The following is a 23,705-nucleotide window of genomic DNA, read 5'->3' as shown; positions in this document are numbered from 1 at the left end:
TAAAATGTTTATATTATGTTCAAATAAGTTTATACTAATGATTGCGTCTGTGCTGAAATCCTCATAGGCCTTAAGTTAACATGAGCCGAAGCTTAGTCGCTTGGCTCTCATATTAAATGTATTTTTCTATTTTGCAGTGTGCTGACTCATAAAAGGACACGCCCTGCATGTTCTTTTTTTTTTCCTTCAAACTAGAAGACGAATGTAACCATGTTAGATCCGTTCTCACAGCCTTTTCTTGTTTGCAGAATAAATGTTAAAAACAAACTGAAACAGTGTAGATTAATGTAATGTACAAGGTCATTCAAACCGGTGAAGACAATGGAACTGCTGACCAAAAGATGTGCAAAGAATTACAGAAAGATGAAATCATACCAGACGTGCCACCTCTGAAGACGTCAACTATAAAGATCAATCAAAGACTTGTAAAATTATATGGGGTGAAGAGTTAGATGACCTAATGTATTTTCTGATAGGTTAAAGATAGTGGGGTATAGCAAATGTCCAATAGAATTTTGGGGGAATGTACCCTGGAAAAGGGATAAAAACCCATATCACAAGGAGTCATTTAGAATTAGGTAGGGAATGCTATTGATTTTAACCAGAAACTTCATCACTCTGTTTGGTGACTTGTTGATTTACTTAAAACCATCCTCGCCCTTAGATTGTCCATTTTTACACTTTACCTCCTTATGAGGGAAGTGCCCTTTTGCCCCGTAGCTGAGTTTTGACTGATGGCGAATTGACTGATGTCCTGAAGACGAAGACTGAACCTGTGCGCTGACCTAACTTTGGAGGGTAATTATGACAATACAATTGTGATTTGTCTGTTTGCTTTTCCTTTCTAGGTACCAACTGCTTACTTTTGACAGAGACCTTAGCTAGATGTTTTCCAAATTGGTGTTCTAAATTGTTTTGCATGAAGCCCAACATGCTAATGCTAATCAGTGGTTAGGATAGGTGTTCACCAAAACTGACGCAAATAGACAAATGACCGAATCTATGCTTTGTCGAATTGACGCATTATTGACACTCTGCTAAATTGATCTATGTTCACGCCGTGTTATGTTCTGATGTTTGTGATTCTCGCTTTAATGAAATCTTACCAAAGTTGCCATATTGTGACTATGCTATTATGTTTCTTGGTTTTGAGATTGATGCACCTGCTATTAGATTTGTAAGTAATAGGGAATAAAACCCATAAAATTCTACTAAACCGGTGTGGTTATTCATGGCTGAAAGGTCATGGTTGCGTCTTGAATTGATTAATGACTTTGACTAAAGTGAAATGCGTTGTTGTGATAAATATTGATGACATTATTGATGTATTGATTGACATACTGATTAGCTATCCCGTCCTAAGGTGTCTCTCAACTGAGTCAAAAGATTCATTGGCCTAAAACGAGTCCTGATGTGTAATAAATTATCATAAAGGGACGCGTTATCAGTTCAAAACACCTGAGGCTCATCTATCTGCTGCTGGAGACAAAAGTAGAGCCTCTTTACGAGCCGCCCCTTGTAATCTGGCTCCTTGCACAACCCCTTTCACTCCATCCTCATTTAACAATAGTGCTAGCGTGATGTTCAGAAACAACATGCCACTCCCAGAGGCCTCTTTGTCATGCTTAGGGGCATATTTATACTCTGTTTGCGCCAGATTCGTGTAATTGTTTTTTTACGCAAATCCGGCGCCAACTTAGCTTCATATTTATATTTTGACGCCAGACTGTCTAGTGTCAAAACATTGGAGTTAACGTCATGTTTGTTACCGTGTAAACCTACCTTGCGTCAGTGAGATGGAAGTTAAGCGTTCCCGGGCAAAAAATTACTCTAAGGCCTTAGCGCCTTATTTATTCTCCCATGCAAAAATCACGCACGGAGGAGGAGGGCCTTAAATAATGGCACTAAGCCTGTTTAGTGCCATTATTTAGCACCTGGGTCAGGGCAGGCGTTAGGGGACCTGTGGGCTCATTTCCATGGTCAGAGACCATGGAAGCAGTCCACAGGTGCCCTCTCCTGCCCCCCCGCACCCCCAGGGACACCCCCAGCCACCCCCCACACCTGGAGAACACCTAAGGATGGGGGACCCATCCCAGGTAATTTTGTTTTTTTAAAGTGCCATGGGAGGCCTAACTTGGGCCCCCCTACATGGCCCTGTGCCCAATTACCATGCCCAGGGGACATAAGCCCCCTGGGCATGGCCATTGGGCAGGGGGGCATGACTCCTGTATTTACTAAGACAGGAGTTATATCCATGGGGGTTGTGCGTCAAAAAATGACGCTAGTCAGGGTAGAGGCATTTTTCTGACTCTAACCTGACTAGTGCCATTCTTTGACGCACAACCTCCTGTTTCCCCTACGCCCCCCCCCCCCACCTGGTTAGCGTCATTTACTTTGACCCTAACCGGGCCTTACTACCGCTAGCATCATTCCTTAAATATGACTCCCAGCTGGCGACCAGGAATGGCCCCATCCGGTGGTAAACTTTTTGACCCAATCCTGGCTAATGTAGGTCTGCGTCAAAAAGTATAAATCAGGGCCTAAGTGATTCGGGATGGGGGGAGACCCACCACACACTGTGCTTGCTCAGTTTGACCTATTGTCCAACTGCACATGACAATGAGTCAACCAGGGTCGGTGTGTACTTGGTCATACTGAGGTCTGACCTCTGAGCCTGCAGGAGCCTTTTGGGTTGTGTGCCAATGACCCAGTCGGCCCAAGCAAATGTTCGAAGTTTATTTGCAGCTGCAAAAACAGCACAGTAGCTGACCTTTGCCACAGGCCCCTTGGCCAATGGCCGACTGCCCGCCCTGCCAATCTGAACCTGGTAGTAACTTTTAGTCGTTTGTGAAATATATTACACCATGTTATATTTTAACATTTTTTATTATAATATGCTAATATATTATGTATCGAAATGTGTTTTGAAAATGAGAAATTGTGTAAACGATGTTAGTGTAAAAGTTTTCTTATTTAGGAAATCTTTTGGAATCGGTAGGGTTTTTGTCTAAATATTGCTATGTTCGGCACTTTTACATATTCAGAATTGACTGTGATTTACTGTCCCCCAGGCAGTGTGTTGGTTACAGAGACCCCACAAAATTAATGGTGCTCCCCTGATGCCTATATTTAGTACACACGCGTGGCCTTTTCAGTGACGATTGCTGGTTTTTGCTGCCTCTCATATAATAGACTTAATCCCCAGGTGCAAGATTTAGGCATAAGAAGACAACAAGAAGACTTGTATACAACAAACATTTTTATTACTTAGACATTTGTGGGCAATGCAGACACTGCATACAAGAGAGTAGTTGGCGAGGGCCTGGAATAGGAAGCTCAGTTTTCTACAAGAAAGAAGCATGGCTTGTATTTCCACATCCTCTGTGCACAGAAAGCTCCCCAAATCCCAACTTTATGCTGACACATTAATAAATACTACTTACATAAAGCACTTGACCTTTTGAATAAATGCTATCATGATAAAAAATGCAATGTAAATTCCTTCTGTAACAGAGCTCTCAAGACTATTCAGTGCAGAGGACACCCACGCTTAAACCATCCTCCATCATAAGCCTGGATCGAGTTGTCCTTTTTTACAACAAACAAATACTGACTCATTGTTCATATTCCAGGGATTTTCCAAAACTGGGGCAACCTTCACTCTATTCAAAGTCAGCAAAATCGAAACATTGGTCTTCATATACATGAAGATTTGACTTTTGGAATTTTCATATTAGCAGTGAGTGTTTTCTACAAAATGTTTCCTGCTTTGTTTCTTTTCTGATTCTTCTATTCTTGTTTCATGCCAAAATACTGAACATTTTGAAAAACCATAATCCGAGTGTAAAGCCTAATCTAGACCTACACATACCCATGGTTCCCCACATTCTTTTTTTCAGGTCCCAGTGCTGGAGCAGATACGGAATCATATTTTTGGCCCTGTAGATCCTTTCACCATTAACTCAAGGTTACTTGTGTTAGTGTGTAGGCTCATAATGAATATCCTGTTGGTCCGGTGTTGTAGCACTCCAGACAAAAGTACTCCAGACAAAAGTACTCAACATATCAGAAACCCACTGTCCTGGTGTAAAGCCTATGCTAGACCTGCAGATACTTGTGGTATCCGACGTTTTTCCTTTCTGGTCCCAGTGCTTCAGCAGATACTGAATCAGATTTTGCTCCTGTAGATTATTTCCCCATCACCTCAAGATTGTTTGTGTTAGTTTGCAGGATCATCACGAATATCATGCTTGTCTGATGTGTTGTGGTGAGTCTCACAAAGTCTTCTTGCTACTGCTCCAGGTCTTGGAATAATTCAGGTGATTCTGCGCACGCTGTGCTGCAATCCAGCAGATCAAGAACGTGATCATTTTACAAAAGGAGCTCATGATGATCAGTGAATGGGAAGCTTGTCCTTTTGTACAGAAGAGAGCAGTTCAAATTCAACTTCTTCCTTCAAGAAGCCTCAAGATTTTGTAGGACTTCAACATCTGCTGCCCATCTCCATTGCTTTTTCTTGCTGCACTTTAGTTTCCGATCTAGGCATATTCCTTAGAACTTCTATTACAGCTTTATAGCAAAACTCGTATTGATCCTAAAAAGAAAAAGGTTTAATTAGATAAGAATCCAGTGATAACGATTGAACTTTAGAATGATGCACATAGGAAGGCTGTATGTAGAAGTATCATCTTACTCCTGACTAAAATGTGCTGAGTGTCCTCTCTGGGTTGAACAGTGAGATCCAATACAAAGAACACACCACAATCAAAGTTATCCTGCCAATCCTTTATAATGATAGGAGAGGAAGCTATACGTGTTCATGCCATGAGTGAAAAAGCATAATTAGTAAGGTGGATAGGTGTAGTAAATGAAGGAATTCCGTACATTTGAAGGGAATGGTTATTAAGACGTGGTTTGAAAGGTAAGTAGGGAGGTGTTCGGAAGAACTTCTGCAGGGTGGAAAAGTAGAGATGTTGAGTAAGGAGTATTAACTATTTATAATTTTACCACAGGAAAAAAACTTTCGAGGGGGTCACAAAAAATGAATCATAGGGACGTAGAGAATGAACTAACAGTAGCTGAGGTAGGCAATGTTTAGATATGTCATCTTTCCATGTGTAGGTGTCATAAACAAAGTAATTTAGCTTGAACTGGAGCACAACAGGTAAAATGTTGGGATATTAGAAAGGCCAGTTTAGTGCATGGCTGAAGAATGACATTTAAAGGTGCTGGGCGTGAGGTAGTGAATACGGCTTTTATTTGCAATGCAGAAGAAAGATGCATATTTCATTTCCTCATATTACTGAATAATGCTGGTCTCTCCTTGCACTTCCGCACTAGTTTCTGCCTAGCGCCAGCGCAGGCAGCCTTGCACAATGGTGCATAGGTGCCTGCGTTGTAGGCAGGGTTGTTTTAGTGCAGGAAGGGACACCTTACTGCACAAATACATTCCTTAGCAATGCTTTCCTTTTTCTAAGTGTGTTGCAGAATGCAGCAGACTTAGAGGAAACAATGAGGAGAAATGAAGGTGTTTCTCATTGTTGCACCTCTATCAGGAAGGTGTACAATTTTGAGGCATTCTCAGGTTTACCAGTCTTGGAATATGCCAAAATACATGGGTGGATGCATGGGAAAACCCATGCTCCACCCATGAAGTGCCTTCTCAGCATAGAGTAATGCAAGGCAGAGACTTGAGTTTCTGTTTCCTTGCATTACTTTAGATTTAACAAGCAAAGCAGGGCCACGCAAGGTGGCTTTGCGTGATTTGGTAAATCTGACTTCAGGATTCTGGCCTTGCATTACCCTACGTGATGCAAGGGCAATGTAATCTTGTGATAAATCTGGGCCCCAATTTCAACATTTCACCCAGCTCTTCCACCAGCCCTGGAATGCTCACCTTGGTCTGGATCATCCCAAAGCGCTGGGCTCTCATCTGTCTTACAATGTCCTTTATACTGAACTGAAAGGAGAAAAGGAGAAAAGTTCATTAAGACATTAAGGCCCAGTGAGGACATGTCACGTGGCAGTGCACATCTAGCATCACTCTTTCATCACATGGCACTGCAAAGCACTCTTGTAATGTCACTGCTCTGCACCTCTGCCTAGCGGAACTACAATTTTGGCAGAGCTTTCCTGCAGCACAAGCCTTTACTGTTTATTATCTGGTCGTGCTGCAGTTTTATCCTCTTTTCTCAAACTTCTCAAACTGTTATGTGCACGCTGCTCATGTTTATGTATAACCTTCATGACAGTCTTGCATTTCTACTCAGTCTTGCAGGTCAACTCGTGTCTGCTGTAAATAGAATGAGTTTCATTCGGTTATATAAAAAAACAATTATTTATGGACCAAGAAACAATTCAACATATGGTGCATCCTACATAGCTTTTAAATATTACCTCTGTGAGACACCTTCGCTCCCTCGTTTCCAGGTAAAGAGACATTTAGGGCCTGATTTAGAGTTTGGCACGGGGGTTACTCCGTCAAACTCTAAAACAGGCCATACTCATGGAAGTTCATTACAGCTAGGCAGGGTACCAGCTTCCACCTCTGACTTGCTTTGCTGTTGGCACAGCCTTTGCCACACTACTCTCAGAGATCAAGTAGGCAGAAACAGACAGTAAAGGGGGCTCCAAGACCCCTCTATACTGTCAGGCCTACCGTCCACTCCTCGCCCTTCCCTTAGCCCTTCTGCTGCAACTAGGAGGCTGCGGGAGAACTGAACATTAGTGAATCCATGTGACATCATCGGGGGTGCTGTTGAGCGGTGCATGATATATAGGTGTTTTTCTCTGCCCTTGCTGTATCAGTGGGTGAACTGGCCTCTAAGGATGTTGTCATGTTGGAGGGTACGCCTTCAGAATATCCACCCACACAACTTACCAACACTTGTGATCCAGGTAATGAGGGGAAACCCATCAGAAGGAAACAACTCAGCACTCACTGCTGATGACTATGTCACATCTCTTCAGAAAGCAGTCAAGTATTTCAACTGCTTACTGCCGTAGTCAGAGAAGGCCCAAAATACCTCCCAAGGTGCTTCTAAATTTTTTACTCGGTGGTACATTAACTTCTTCAGCGGTTTCCCTGTACGTCCGCTCGAACATAACCTGCAGCTCCCTAGGCAGTGCATTCATGTCCATTGGGGAAAACCTCATTTAGCGGATGACACTGCCAAAGGGTAATGACATACCAGCAGTACCGACTTACTCCTGCCCCTTCAGTTTGGTTTCACGAACAGTCTGATCGTACTGCTCTATCCCAACACCTGCACAAAAGAACATCTGATATGTAACTGTTATGTGATTGGACAGTTTACAGAGACCTGCGTGCTCCCTTTTGGTGACTTCACTAAGCTGTTGCAAAGCAAGAGTCTGAGAGAACAGATTTTATCATTTTCAAAAACAATGCATTTAACATTAATAACGTGCAGAATTAACATGTAGACCTCATAAGAAAAGCAACTTCTTTAAGCTGCTAAAGAGAAAATTTGTATGAAACAACCACGGATACATGTATTTAGTTTGAATTGCTGAAATCTACATATTTATTTTTACCGTCAACTGACCAAGTTCAATAATGTGAAATGTAATGTTTCGTGGCCTTCATGTAGGCATGTGTTTAAAAAAAAAAGTAATAACTTGAGTAAATTGCTGACATGTTACCTTGGAAATGTTTTTGATTAATCAACAAGTATTGTAGAACTATGAATGAAGAGCTAGTACATTAGTGAGGTAATGTAGAAGCTTAAACACAAAATGCAAACTCCTGAAGCTAATGAATAGTGAAGCCAAGACATAAAGTTAGACCAAGTAATGAAGAACAATGATTATCTTTCTAACGGACAATAACAGCAGTTGGTAATATGAATAAGAGTAGTTATTTAGTAGATTAGCTAAGGATTTTCTCATAGGCAAAATGTCTTTTAAGGAGCAATTGAATCATATAACATGAATAATAAGGACACCTGGCAATAATAGATGAATGTGCCTCCAAATTGTTGCTGTTTGTAGTAATGTACCCCGGAAAAGAGACATTGGAGTGTTCCGTTCCCAAGAAACCTTGCAAGCTGATTGGATAATTGAAGATTAGAAGAAAAAATATGCTGCAAAAGCTTAAGACTGCATTGCCTATAAAAATGTGTGCTCTTAGAGTAGATTACCACACATTCACATTGCCAGTTAACCTGATCGAGAGTCTGCTGACTTTCTTGAACCTGTCTTCAAGAGAAGTTCTTTTCTGATTGATTTGGATATTTGAACTTAAGCTTTATGCTTGACCTCTTGACAGAACTCTTTATGCGCTCCAATTGACACCTTTTCTTGATGCCCCATTCCTTTTTAACCATCCTCATTCTTAGAATCAGGGTTCTTTTCCTTTATGAAAAGTGCTTTCTGAATTCCTTATGAAAAATTATACATACACTCTGCTTATTGATTATTTGATTACATTAATACTGACTAAATAGAGATAGAACATATAAAGAGATATATTTATAAAGCTTTTGAGCTCTCATCAAACTCTCATTATTGATTAAGAAAGATCGAAACTGTAATACCTAATTCATTTATTTACAGCTCCTGGTTAATCTCATCTAATGTCACATCCATGCGGCCTAGAGGCTGGAATGTCATTTTGATCAGCTGGTAAGACTTTCCAGTAACCGTTAATTATAATTGGGCTGTTCCACTGTTTCAGCAAGTCCCCATGTGCTCTGGGCTGGCCAAGAGCTTGGCTTCTGCCAAATTTCCAAGCACTGGAACCCAAACTAAGGCTCTCACTCCAGTAGGCCGATAAAATCTATTATGCACAGTCAGACTTGTCACTGCATATATAGGAATTATGGGGGTCATTCAGACCCCGGCAGGCGGCGGGAGCCGCCCGCCTGGAGGGAACCGCCATTCTGGCTTTCCCGCTGGGCTGGCGGGCGACCGCCAGCAGGCCGCCCGCCAGCCCAGCGGGAAACCCCTTCCCACGAGGAAGCCGGCTCCGAATAGAGCCGGCGGAGTGGGAAGGTGCGACGGGTGCAGTTGCACCCGTCGCGAATTCCAGTGTCTGCTGAGCAGACACTGGAATTCAAAGTGGGGCCCTCTTACGGGGGCCCCTGCAGTGCCCATGCCATTGGCATGGGCACTGCAGGGGCCCCCAGGGGCCTCACGAGACCCCTCACCGCCATCCTGTTCCTGGCGGTCGGAACCACCAGGAACAGGATGGCGGTGAGGGGGTCGGAATCCCCCATGGCGGCGCAGCAAGCTGCGCCGCCATGGGGGATTCCCAGGGCAGCGGAAAACCGGCGGGAGACCGCCGGTTTTCCTGGTCTGACAGCGGCCAAACCGCCGCGGTCAGAATGCCCTGCGGGGCACCGCCAGCCTGTTGGCGGTGCTCCCGCATCCCCGGCCCCGGCGGTCCTTGACCGCCGGTGTCGGAATGAGCCCCTATATGTTTTCTCATAAATATCTGCAGGGCAAGCCAGTCAATATTATTTAAAAAATGCCCACTTAATACTGGAACATGTGGATTTCGATGCAGGAAGCACAAACATCCAGATGTTTTCCCCATTTAGGGTGAAAAGCTCATAGGTGCAATTTATCACACCTGGCAAATCGTGCACCCCACAATATTGCTGTTTATAAAGTGCAATAAATGTTGCACATCATAATATCAAAGTCACAATGAAGCCCTAACTGGACAGTTCCTAGTTGGATTTGCTTTTCGAATCACCTTGCAATGTCAAGGGGTATTAGTGTTAGCCAGTGCTTTGAATGAAAATCTTGATGTGCAGGGGATCCCTATATCACAGTACCTTCTTGCTACAGAGAAGTGCTGATACTCTCCCATTAAAAGCATTGCACTGATGCTGAGAAATGCAGGCACACAGTCTTTCAAATTAAAGATGTGCAGGTACTCAATACCTGCGAGTACCTTTCCATTTAAAGCATAGGTGTTATCACCATCAGACAAGTGAACTGGAGAAATGAACTGTACCTGTTGTGCATGAAAGTGGCACCCACGGCTGTGGAGGCTTTTACACGCAATTGATCTCAATAAGTTATATAGGTTTCAGATTTTAGGAGCGAGTAGCAAGTACCGATGAGCATAAGAAGGTTTTACTCATGGGCAAGAATTACCTATCCTCATAGGAGTCAGAGGTGCTGCTGGTACCACAATAAGCTTACATGATGCAGATCCTGAAACTGCCAACACAAGCCAGTCTACAAGAGCATTTTACTAGAACCAGGATTACAAAGAAGAACATGGGCTCTGATGCTTCAACAGAAGGTAGTGTGGCAGCAATATAGAAGTAGATTTAAAATGTATTATGCATGCCAATTTCTGCTCTTGTGGACTTAAAGTTGGTGCAAAACAGTGAGGCCATAGCCAAAGTATTGATACTTGGGGTCAAAAGTAGATGTAAAAGGCAAATATAGACGTTTGGATTAATCCTGGAATGAGACGTAGATGATGGTATTCTGACTGACTTGTGGGTAGGCCCAAAATGACCATACCAGGCACAGAGCATTTTTGCAGTAGGCTTTCAAGGTGAAGGTTGGTTTCACTGTTGGTGGGGTCCGGTTTTGTTTCTGGGTGCTGGACTGGCTGTATTTCCTACCTGAAGAGGTTTGGCTCTATAAAAACATACAATACAAAACAAATTGCCTTAAAGCACACCCAGTTAGACCATACTCGTTCTCTAAACCATCTGTTTTTTGTTTTGTTTTGGTTACTGTTGCATGCAGGATCACCAAAAGCAGTGCGGACCTTCAGAACTTCAGGGGGAAGCAGGTATGCGGTGTCTGCTATTGCCTGCTTACAGGGAGTCCAGGACATTTATGATAAATTTACTTCAAGATTTGAACCAGCGTATTGCTTTGTAATGCGACTGCTGCAACACATTTCAGTTTAATATATTAAACTATACCATTGCACTGAGTGGCAATTGTTGGACGAGACAGATTCTAATCATGAACTCAGAAGAATTCATGCCCCCAGCATCACGGACTGGCCTGACAACAATGCCATTAGTGAACCAAGAGGTAAGACAGTTGTCTTTTGCCCCATACTTGGCCTAGGGTGTTACTAGAGATGGTGTAACATAATCTTTGGCTTTTCTGCAGCGTACACCCTCAATTGATTTATTTAAAAGTGTTCTTTTGAGATGATGATAGAAAAAGAAGTTCTACGAAAAAAGTAATTGCCTAGGATCACACAATGTGGTCAAGTGGAAGCCAGGATTGATGCAAGGTTTCCTGCTTTCATGTTGTTCAATTCAGCCAATACAAGGTCGTCTCTTTCTCTCTCCCATTTTTGATCAAACCCTAATGTTTTGTGTTTAATTCTTTGGAGTGCTAAATCAGTGCACTGAGTTAAACATATGTGGTCTACACATGTTTCACAAGGACTGATGGTGGCAGTGTTTAGGTGGAGTGATGTTGTAATACAGAACCTAAAATTAAAACTAGAGCACCCACCCTCGGTGAGTGCATTGTGACCATTCTCTCCACATAGCTAAAATTCTTTATTCATTGTCATCCATTTTTTAATTAATTCATTCACCCACTCCTGATCCATCTAACGACTCATTTGTTCTTTTAGCCAGGCAGACATGTCCTTAATCTTCAACCACTCATTCAATGACCTGATAAGGTTTCATAATGAAAAATGGGATGTAAAGCATGCCAAATTTAAATTTTTCTTCAAGCATTTTCTGAGGAGAGAAAGCCGCTTAACCCTCCTTGCAGTGGTACAGTTTTCTCGCTGCGCTCGCTCAATACATGAAGTATGAGAGCCAGCCTGACATAATTAGCCATGGATGCTTTTGGTTCCGAGTCCGGTCCTGCTTGCAGGCTGGATTCCTAAAAGATATTGGAACAATAGAGCATGTCCTGATGCTGTAAATGATTAGAGTCAAATATGTCACCTTGAGGAAATCACCTCTCTAACTTGCCTTTATTGACTTAACACAGGGTTTTTAATTCAACTAACTGTCATCTGTTGCGGTCTGCTTTGCAGAATATGGGATGAAAGCAATTTTGGTGGAAGCCATGAGGTTCTGTTAGCTTACCAAAGGGGTGTGAATGCTCACTGACCCAGCGGGCCAGTTAGACTAGTCAATTCAAGTGCTGCGTTGGGTACAGCAGGGATGTGTTTTATTATCCCTTTTGTATAATTTGTACATCCACAAGCCCTACCTGGGGGGGAGTGGCTTGGCTCCAATGTGAACGGACACACTTCAGTGGAGCTCCTGGCATAACTCTGTCATCTTGACCACAATAATGACTCTAACCCCATGAAAAGATAGTTTGGAGGCCACAACAGAATTTCCTAGTGACAACTCGAATGTCAGCAATACACTCATCATGGGACACCGGACCCCGAACGTCACCTGAAAACCCCAGCGGGAGCACCAGCAGAATCTCACAGTAAGGAGGAGTGTGGGGGCTGCAAGAACTGGGTCCGCTCCACCGGCTCTACCACTGAGCGACCCCAACGCCATAAAAGGCGTGACTGAGAGCACTGTAGAGTGGAGGCGATGCAGCAGGAGGTCCCAGGGCCCAAGGCATACTACCCACCCTAGTGCGGAAAGGGATGGGAGCCGAGCAGAGCACCATGGCAGCCCACTACAGCCGCACACAGAGCAGGGCTTGATTGGCAAGCATGGGCACTGAAATGCCGCTAGCGAAGAGGAAGACAGAGCTAGAAGTGCTTGTGTGCAGTGCTGATGCAGTAGGAGTCCCCGGGGACTGATGCACACCGCCTGCCCATGTCCAAAAAGAGGCGAGGAGCGGACGGGGAAACTCCTAACTCCTATCTGAGTGTTGGAGCTGGGAACCTGCAGGCTGCCTGGGGAGAGCTGCCGGGACCCATACTAAGTGTCCTTCTCACCAGACCCTCAAAAGAGAGAACATGGGGGCCTATACAAGTACTCCTACCACCTATGAATACTCCCGGAGAGGAATATACTCAAAAAAACTCGACAGGCATGCCCAGAAAGCTGCATGCAGGCACTGCAAGAGCCCAAGAATTGAAACACACAACCACTGGCGACTAGAAAGCTGAGCTGTGTGCATTCTCCCCATTGTTCTATGCAATGTGGCCAGAGAGCCCGCTCGCTGCTACCCAGACAGCATATGTGGGGGAACTTCGCTGCGACAAACTGCAGCAAGATAACCGGGGACTGGAACAACCCATGTACAAAGACCTCCTAAAACACCAGCTCCCCTCCTGCACTGTACTGTCAGCCACTGACACAGCGACAGTTCGCTAGGAGATGTGACCCCCTTGGGTAAAGAACACTTGAAAGTGATTAGCCTTACACAACAAAAGTCTAACGCACCACTGTGAATATTCCACCAGCACCAATTGAGGCTAGTGCCTTAGCCTACAAACCAATGCAGAGATGAGCAAAATTGGCAGGAAGAAAGACACTGGGGATCTCAACCAGACCAGGGACACTCCTTCAGAAGAACCAGGTACCTCAACAGAGACTGGGAAACGCAACATGGAAGAACAAAACAGCAAAACATTAACAACAATCCTTCAAGCCATCACAGCATCACAAGAAGCTCTAAAACCTAAAATCGACACCATGGTCACAGACCTGGGTCTATTCTGGGACGATCACAGACGACTCACAGAGAGAGTCACCACCACAGAAAGAACCATAGACACCTTGGACCCGGAAGTGATATTGTTAGGGGACTGCCTGACGGGATTGGAGAACCAAGTGAAGGTGCTGGAACTAAGGGCAGAGGATGCAGAAAACAGGGCAACACCCAATAACATTCATATTGTTGGGCTTCCAGAGCGCGTTGAGGGCACAGACATACTTACTTACCTGGAAACATGGCTTTGTACAGATGTAGCACCATAGGCCTCTCAAAAATCTATGTACCTCAACGAGCCCACTGAGTGCCTGCCAGACCACCGCTGCCAGAATCAGGTCCCTGACCTGTGGTGGCCAGATTACTGCACTTTAAAGATAGAGATCATATTCTGACCCAGACCCGGATCAAAGGAGAATGCATAGTTGACAATAGAAAAGTCATGACTTTCCCTGACTTTACAAAGGCAGTCCAATAGCAGCGAGCATCCTTTACAGAAGCCAAGAAACAACTCCGGAAAATGGGCATTAATTATGCCATGATGTTTCCCGCTCGACTCTGAGTTACACATGATGGCGTAGCACAGTTCTTCACTTTGCCACATCAGCTCTTGGATTCGATTAAGCAACTCCCCCAACATGAGAATAATCCTGCCTTGAGTACCAGACAGGATGCAGAGCTAGCCTGAAAAAAAGAAAAAGAAGAAGAAACCTAACACAAGAGCAAACCTATCCCGATCACAATCGGTACAAGAACGTTGTAAACCAGTTGAAGAAGTGGCGGCCATTAGCCGAGTAGTATCTATTCCTCACTCTGATCAGGACATAGAAGGACTTGAGAACTGTGATACAGACAAAGACTCGCTGAGTTCCCGCTACTCTGACACTTCTTACCCCCGGTCACCTCCAGAACGGTGGATTGACTGATATAACAATGCATTAGTAGGGACTAGAAGAAGACGCAGGACTGTGAATACAATACTACCCAAAACCTCTTACATAATACTAATGATACCATTAGACTGGGGTGAGATTGGACTGAACTGGAACAAATGATTGAAGAAACAGTTGCCTTGCTATAAATTCAAGCAATGCCCAGATAGCCTGTAGCGACGCCGGGATGCACCTATCTAAGACCACCCCTTCTCATGACCTGTGAGCATGTTGAATGTACGACTGTTGACCTGTTGTCTGATGGTTTGGATGGGGGTTAGTTCACTTTTCGTCCTGGGGTTGGGGAGTTGGGATGTTCGAAAGTGGTTATTAATAATTTTTTTACATACTATCTCTGTCTCCAATACCTAGCTTCCTGTGGAGTGGGTCGGGCAACTTAGCAAACCTCTGCCTCACTTACTGACAAGGAAAGGTTCCAATTACAGCAATGCACTCTCGCCATGGCCACCCATTTGATGTTTAGCTTTATTAACTGGAACATAAGGGGCCTCAATAATATGACTAAACCATATAAAATTCACACATACCTAAAGAGACAAGGTGCCCATGTAGCCATCCTTCAAGATACCCACTTAATTAGCCTGGAGAGAGATGCACTCTGCAAACGGCGGAGAGGGCAAATTTACGCTACTACATATTCAGCCTTCCCCCGAGGTGTTTTGATTTGGGTTCACCCTGGAGTCTCATTTCAAATGACAAGCAACGTCATTGACACAGATGGAAGATATGTTCTGGTGACAGGTAGACTTGCATGCCAAGACCTGACTTTTGCTGGACTCTACCAAGGGGGATTCTTCCACACATTCTCCTGAACACTTGCCTTGCACCTAACATAGCCAATCATATTCCTTTGGAGACTATAATTGTGTAAGTAATACTTACAATGACTGCTCACATCCACCCCTGCATGTTTGCCTAGTGACTAGAATAGCGCATACTTTCCAAGACTAGCAAAAATGGGGGCTCACTCCTGGAGGTAAGGACAACTCCTTTTATTCACACCAGTACGATCTACACATCAGGCTGGACACCTTCCTTTGTTCCCTGACAGTACAGAGTTCAGTGAGACATACAGAATACCTCTGTCACACGATTTTAGACCACAATTGGATACTATTGACATTAGACAGGTAAAATCCCTGAATACCTGACTGCTGCCTGAGGGTAGAGACGCAGGTGGACTCAGAGTTTCACCACTCCATAGGAGAGGCCATCAGAGAATATTTCCAGAATAATGCTCATTCTACAACATCCCAACTTGTAGAATGGGATGCCTTCAAAGCAGTCACAGGAGGTCGATGCATTGCAGAAGTTGCGGGGGTTCGACAGGTGCTCATTCAAGAGGCTGAAGCCCTGGATACAATACTGAGACATCATGAGAAAGCTAGCCCTGGTAATCTGGGACTGCAGCATCAACTCCTGGATGCAAAGGAACAACTGGCAGCGCACCTAGAAAAGGTTAGATGCTTCGATTACCAGGAATACATGACCAAAGTTCATAGTGAGCGTGATAAATCCAGGATGTTACTAGCCTGGCTCACCAAACCTGTCATTAGAAAATCCTTAATACTGGAAGTAGACTCAGAAGCAGGGATGACCCTTTCTAGCCAACAAGATATCAACCACAAATTCAAAAGATATTATACACTCCTGTACGCTGCTCCCCTTGCACCACCTCAGGAGTCTCTACAGGAGTTCCTGGAGCATATAGAGTTACCACGCATTGACATAAATGACACAAAAGAACTGGGAGGTCCCATCACATTATCAGAGGTACGGGTGGCGAATAAAGATATGGCCTGGGGCAAGGTACCCGGAACTGATGGCCTCCCGTGGAATTCTATGCCACATACATAGAAGAACTAGCACATAGACAAGTGGACCTATACACAGCTGTTCAAGAAGCAGGTCATCAACCCACCACTACCAGTGAGGCTATTGTAGTCACCTTGCTCAAACTGGGCCACCGACCCCCCTCCCCGGGACGTAAGGGCATACCGTCCACTGTCAATGTTGAACCTCAACTAAAAGATACTAAATAGCATATGGGCATCCAGTCTCCTCCCACTTATGGCCAAGATTATACATCTCGACCAAACCTGGCTCATCCCAGGACGAAATAGCGCATTGAACATACGTAGGCTATTCTCCATCACGGAGACGACTCTCCCCACCGACAATGACGCAGTAATTGTTTCCATTGACATAGAGAAAACACTTAATAGTCTACTGTGGGATTATCCGTATCGAGTGATGGAAGAACTGGGTCTGGGAGCAGGATTCATCCGGTGGACAGGTCTTCTGCAGTGGTGAGGATGGGTAAGACAATCTCAGATGCCTATGCAGCTGGGAATGGAACCAGGCAAGGGTGCCCCCTCTCGCCTCTACTATTCGCCATTGCTGTGGAATCTCTGGCTTGCAAGCAAGGGCAGATGAAGTATATAGAGGTCTAGTCCACCAAGATACCTGTCATAAAATAGCACTATGTGCAGATGATATCCTCTTCTTCCTGGCAAGAGCAGAGTGAGACGTGCCAAAAGCAGTCTCCATACTGGAAAGATATGGCAACATATCGAGCCTCAACATAAATTGGCAGAAATCCCTCACTTCCCCCTTAACCTCCATAGGACACAACCCCACAGCTTACACGGGCTAATATGGGAGAGATCCTGTATGAAATACCTAGGTGTCAAAATATCTCATGATGTCTTGGAGGGGAACACTGGAATGGCAATCTGGGCACTCAGCTCTAATGTGAAGTTCTGGACATCTCTACTTCTGTCTGTCATGGGACAAATAGCGGTATCAAAGATGGTGGCACTTCCCTGTTTATTCTATTTTTTCACTACACTTCCAATAGCGATCCCAAAGTATAAATATGGAGTTCGTTTTGCACTGAATTAGACGAAAAAATAATGACCCTAATTCGGTGCAAACAGAGTATAAATATGCCATCTGTCTCCCCTCTAGACGATTTTTCTGGATGAGGGAGTTCGATACCTTTTTTGCATGGGAACGCCTACTTTGCATCTCATTGACGCAAAGTAGTTTTCCACGTCTAAAAAACAACTTTAACTTCATAAATTTGGAGCTAGACTGTACAAATATGGAGTTAGTTTTGCACTGAATTTGCGTAAAAACACAATGTTGCAAATTCAGCTCAAAACAAGTATAAGTATTCACCTAAGTGACAGAAGGAACTGAGACCACAGTTAAAGGCATGTTACTGAAATAAGAAAACAAGTCTGATTATGGTCTCTACAATTCATTGTCTTGGACTAGTGGTGGAAGGAAGATGCGTCAATGAAATAAAACGAGCATCGCATAACAGGCTCTATGATCTTCACAACCCTATCGCTGGTGAGGCAATAGAAAAAGGCGAGCATGAAGTGTGTGTTACTGGAAAGAGACAAATACTTCTGACTGTGCTGTGAACTTAACAATCTTATAGCTAGAGACAGGAGAGACAGAGGCCACATCGGCAGCTGTGTTCGTGAAACAGACATGTTCTTGTCGGTGCTCAGATTCATACAGTTCCAGAACAGCTTGGGGCAGCATCATTTTAGGTCTGTGTGAAATTTCCGTTACACTGTATAATTTCATCTAATTTTAATAATGTCATGTTACTCTTACTACACAAATGTTCCTAAATGACACCATTACATCACGTCATATAAATAGGCACCATTTATGGAAAAAGTTTAGCACAACCATAAGCGAACAATGTGAATTACCAGAACGTGAGCAGCTGCTGTTTGCAGCATTTGTATTTTTTGTGACATCTGTTAGAGTGAAACATATCGTTGTGTCCAAAATGGATGCAAGGATGCATTTTGAGTTCCAATGTAGCACCGGTTACTGGTTTTGCATTTTGTATAATCATTCATAGTTTTTCTTTATTTTTTTCAAATTTTGTGTAATTGTAAAATATGTGAATTTCACACACCCTCATTATTATGTCCCTCTTTTATTAATTGAAGACCACATCATGGGAAGGTCTGGTACACAAGACACAACACTCAACACTAGGAGATATCACTACAACCAACCAGTGGCGGCTGGTACTGAACGGGGGTGGCAGGGTGGGGTAAAAAAAAACAATCACAACATTGCTGTCACCAGCATGACAGCAGCAGCATGAGTGGTCTGAGCAGCTTGGTTCGGCGCTCAGGCAGGGAGAGAGAGCCTCTGTCCTTCTCCACCTGGCTGTGCAATACAGCCATGAGGAGAAATGCTAAGTGTGCAAGTCTGTTTGGCCGTCCCAAAACGGCCAGCAAAACCGCCATACGCACTTATGGTGCACACACCTTCCCTACCTGTGACACAGCCCAGCCCCGCCCCTCCCTAACCTGGTTCCAGATAAAAAATAAAATAACATTGTGTTATTATCATTTTATTGTTCCTTTTTAGCACTCCTCACTTAGAGCAGTGAGGCAACGCTCCTCTGCCTTAGTAGAGGAGCCACCGCTGCAACCAACACATTTTCCCTATTCATGCACTGAAAGATTGGGTAACCACATATTTTACCAGTTGAAAAGCATCTTCAAGCCTCAGCAAAAGTAAAGAAGGTGCTAAGGAAATACGATAATTCAGTAATAAATAGATGCTTCACATGTACTGATCATAAGCTGAGATCTCAATTTGTGACTCAGAACAGTACCCTAAGTATCTATTGCTTGTGGCAGAGAATCCTTATTAGTTAATGAAAAACACAGGTATTTCTTACAACTCACATCTATCTGCTTTTCTATGCACTGCAGCAGTACATCGACACACAAGAGGACGCCAGTGCGGCCCACTCCGGCACTACAGTGCGCCACCAGGGGTCCAGAATGGTGGATCTTCCTCATGTAGCGGACAAAGGTCACTAGGTGTTCTGAGGAGCTTGGCGTGCCGTGGTCTGGCCATGTGGTGAACTGTAGATGTTTGATCATGCGTGCCTCACCAGTCTAGAAGAAAGGATGTCACAGGCATTAAAACAATATATCATTCAATAAATGAGAGCAAGATGGCTACATACTCATTGCCACATAAAACAGCATGTTACAGTGTCACCTGAAGTCAGCAAGGCCAGAGTGGACCTCACCAAACAATACACAGTACAGAAAAGGCCTCACCTCACACTACACCCTGGACCTAGAACAGCTTTCACACTAGATACAGACCAGCCGTCACCTGACACTGCATTCTGAATATTGAACAACCCAGAAAATTGCTGCACATACAGTACAGTCCCCACCTATCACTGCACTACATGTGCAGATGAGCTTCACTAAGCATTACAAATCATATACACAACACTCTACTTGGCACTACACTCTAGACATTAAATAGACCTCATATAAGTCTACACACTGCACACAGAAGAGCCCTCAACAATCACTGCACTCTGGATACAGAATAGTCCTCTCCTCCACTGCACATATACTAAAATACAGACCACCGAGTACTACGCTCCAAACACTGCCCTGCCCTCATTTAACACTATTCCTTAGATAGGCAGCAACCCTCAACAATCCTTAGATACATCATAATTCTCAACACTGGTCACAGAACAGACCTCTTGGAAAAAAGAACAGCTCTCACATACCACTACACAAAAGAAATAAAACATGTTTAAAACAGACCTACTAAGTGGATTTAGTGTGTCTTCAAACAACACTACACAGCAGAAAATAAAACAGGTTGAAGACATCTACACACTAAGCGTTAGCTAGAACAGCACATCCTGAACAAAACAGACCTCTAGTAGCCTATTGGAAAAAAAATTCTATGTGTATTTGGCATTTTGAAGTAGAACCCTCGCCTGGAACTCCTCAACACATATGGAAAAGAGCTATCCAACCACCTGAGAAATAATAAAACAAGCCTTTTTCCTCACTACCCAGCACATACAGAACGGATCCTACCACACTGCATGTAAAGCATACAGAAAAGGCTATGAAATTGCTTCTGGCTGACTTACGCAGCAAAGGTAAGAGGCATGTTTTAGTGGTGACAGATCAAGACTTCTAATACATGCAGAATCTGCACAGAATAAGCATCAATTGGTGCTACACATCGCAAGCCTTCCAATACAAGTCGATACAAGTTTCACCTGGTTCTACAGATCGATCACAGAGAAATCCTCACCGGGATCTGCAGAATGTCTACAGAACAAACCTTGACCAGTGCGACAGAATGTCCAACGAGCATACTGCTTTTCTGCATATAGACACAAAACAAGCGTTAAGCAAATCTACACCATGGGCGCTGCTCTAGCCTGAACTAATTTAACAGACTGGGTACAGAGCAAGCCGCAGTTCACTCAAGAGAAGAACCACATAACAAACCTCATCAAGTTTATGCTGTCACAACTCAAGCAAATAGGTTAATGACACAGATGCTGCTTCCACCTACCTTCTTTTCAATAATCCTGAGAATTCGTATAATGAAGTACTCTAGGATCTGGTAGTTCTCCAGTGTGAGAATGTATCTGCTTAGCTCCAGAGGCTCTTGCAGCACTAGGGGCCAGTAACGGTGGCATTTGACTTTTCCACGCTCTTTCTCTCTGGTGATCATGGCAATAACATCTGACTGGTTCTCCCAAACCATTTGCCAGAAGTGATCCAGCGTGCATGGCAGCGGTCCTTGAGTGGAGATGTACTGGAACTCATCTGGTCCCACTGGGATGCAAATATGGCTGGCATTAATGTAGGTTCGGTCCTCGCCAATTGGAACTCGGGTGCTATCGTCTGTGGATGAAAGACTTGTTAAGCATGGCATCAGCAGGCATAAACCACCCAAGGAGAGGTTTGGAATACGCATTGTTTAGAGTCCTGGTCAGCTTAAGGGTTGGATTTACTGCATAGTTTAAAGATGTGGTGAGGGTTTACAAAGTTCGGTACAGAAAAGATCAGGGTCATTCTCTAGGTTTGTGTAAAGGATAGGGCTGCCGTTAAGCCCAGACAATCAGCTTAAGGGACAGTGTTTGAAAAAATGTTAGGATCTCAGACAGGGTTCTGCGTGATAAGTGGAGAAATTACAAATGTAAATTTTCAATCTTGTGGTCAGTCTACAGTTTTGCAAAATTATATTTTAAAGAGCAATCTTTTCAAGCATATTTGCTTTCAAACATTTATTTTCAATCTCACTACTGTCAATTCACTGAATACTTCAAAGGCACATAAGCTACAATATCAAATTTGCTCAGCTACCGAGTCTTGCATTTGGGAACATGGACGCACCAGTAGTCAGCCTCAATTATTTTATAACTCTCCAGGAGAAATAATAAACCGTTGAAACAGGTGCTTCCAAGGTCTACGAGACACATGGAAAGTAAAGCTTAAAGAACCTATCAGGCATCTGAAAGCATTCTGTCTATATCCTTTTCCAGAAAAGACACTCAGAACTTCAGTTACACATTCACTGCAGAACCTTTTGCCCCTTCATATGCATTAGAAAAGGGTTGTGCTATTCTTCCGAAGGCCTGTTGGACTTTCATCATATAGGATCCTTACACAAGGTGTGGTTCCACGATATTGCCCAAGTTTCGACCAACAAGTATATTGTGAATATAAAATTGTTTCCGAAATATCATCATAGCGAAGTTCACCGCAGTAAATCAATACTTACCTGACGATATTCAGGAAGCCAATATTATGATTACGATATATGTGTAGGTTGATATTTCATTCAAGCCGGCGCAGATCAAGACCTAAGAAGTTAGGATCACTATAGACAGTGTAATACACTAGCATTTCCCTAGTAAGCCATACAGTGTCATGCACAAGATCAGGGCCCAGGCATAAAGACTCCAAATTAAGTTGAGCTGCATTTAGGGGAGGTATATGATAGAAGATTTGAATATGGTTATGAATGTTCAAAGGCAAGAGGAGGAACAATTTATTATCTGAAAAAAAACTTAGTTCAGTATTAAAAATAAATGACAGAGAGAAAGAATACTGTTGTTGGTGTTATAATAAATGAAAGGAAACTTAATACAGAGTCGAGTGGCACGTGTTTTCATAGAGTAGAATAACTGTGTAACTTTGTTGGAATGGGTGTTATGTGGCAAGGTAGAGAAATGCGACATGCGTGAATTGAGACACAGAAGAGTAACATTCCTACGGGTACTGTGTGAGAGAGTACAGGACAACTGGTATACGTGTTGTCTAAGAGAGGAAAGGATGAGGTCAGAGAGAGCTGTGTGAGAGAAGTGAGGAACACTGCTGTATGTGTTGTGTGGGAGGGTAAAGGAACACTGCTATGTGTGTTTTTGTTCCAGTGGAGAGGTATACGGCAATGTGTGTGGCATGGGACATAAGGGGAAGTCAGCAACGTGTGTTGTGTTAGAGTTAAGAGGGACATTTCAGAGAACCCATATAATGATGCAAAGTGAGAGTGTGGAGAGTGTGAGAGTGTGAGGGAGAAGAGGACCCCCGCAATGAATGTCATATGGCAATAGTGCACTACCGTGCACAGCACATAATACAAAAAAGGGGCTTAACCAGGGGAGTGACTAGAGAAATCAAAGGTCTTGTTGGATGGAACTGGGGCACAGACACAGCTGTGTAAAGTCATCTATTGAAGAAAGAGGCTGCATCTATCTTCAATTCTACCATAAGAAAGGCTGAATAACACATAACAAAGATATTTCACTGTGTCACTCACATGGAAGGATATCCCGGTATCGGTTCCGCTCCCGATTCTCTGGATGTTTCCCAACCTGGCAGTCATCCAAAGGCTTCAAATGCTCCAAGGTCTGCAATGAATTTACAGTGGCTACATGAACAACGCTCTGCTCTTCAGAAGGAGCATATGAAAACACTAAAACCATTTTGCTCCATCTCACATAGATTACTTTTCTCATTTTAGGGTAACTACATTCACTTGAATATTACATCTCACGACTTCAGGATTCCTTTGGGTGACATATTTACATTGCCACTTCTTTGTTCCTCCAGGGTGATGTACATTCTATCTAACTCTTCTGAGGTCACTTTCATAAGATGTTTGTCAGCTGTGTCTGTTCCACATGAGTTTGAGAATCATATGTCTGTTTCATCACTCCAAGATGATCTTTAGAATGAGGCATGTTTGCTATATGATTTCTCAGTACCGTTCATTAACTGTGGGTTTTATCACTCTTATGTCCAGTAAGCTAAAATGTGC

The 23,705-nt window shown here is 43.6% G+C and overlaps 1 protein-coding gene across 1 annotated transcript in view; it reads right to left on the bottom strand.

Moving 5' to 3' along the window:
- Window positions 1–3,239: 3,239 nt before the first annotated feature.
- Window positions 3,240–23,705, bottom strand: part of FRMPD2 (FERM and PDZ domain containing 2) — a 393,759-nt gene continuing 373,293 nt past the window's right edge. The window contains exons 40-44 of the mRNA XM_069240896.1: window positions 23,205–23,295; window positions 20,952–21,286; window positions 19,286–19,501; window positions 5,897–5,959; window positions 3,240–4,594 (exon numbers count right to left, since the gene is read on the bottom strand). Of these exons, the coding sequence (XP_069096997.1) occupies window positions 4,484–4,594; window positions 5,897–5,959; window positions 19,286–19,501; window positions 20,952–21,286; window positions 23,205–23,295 (816 nt within the window). The 3' untranslated portion in view covers window positions 3,240–4,483. The remainder of the gene's footprint in view (window positions 4,595–5,896; window positions 5,960–19,285; window positions 19,502–20,951; window positions 21,287–23,204; window positions 23,296–23,705) is intronic.

This window comes from Pleurodeles waltl, chromosome 6 (genome assembly GCF_031143425.1).
Source record: "Pleurodeles waltl isolate 20211129_DDA chromosome 6, aPleWal1.hap1.20221129, whole genome shotgun sequence".
Lineage (NCBI taxonomy): Eukaryota > Metazoa > Chordata > Amphibia > Caudata > Salamandridae > Pleurodeles > Pleurodeles waltl.
The sequence above is the reverse complement of the archived record's forward strand: the minus strand, read 5'-3'. Positions and strand labels throughout refer to the sequence as shown.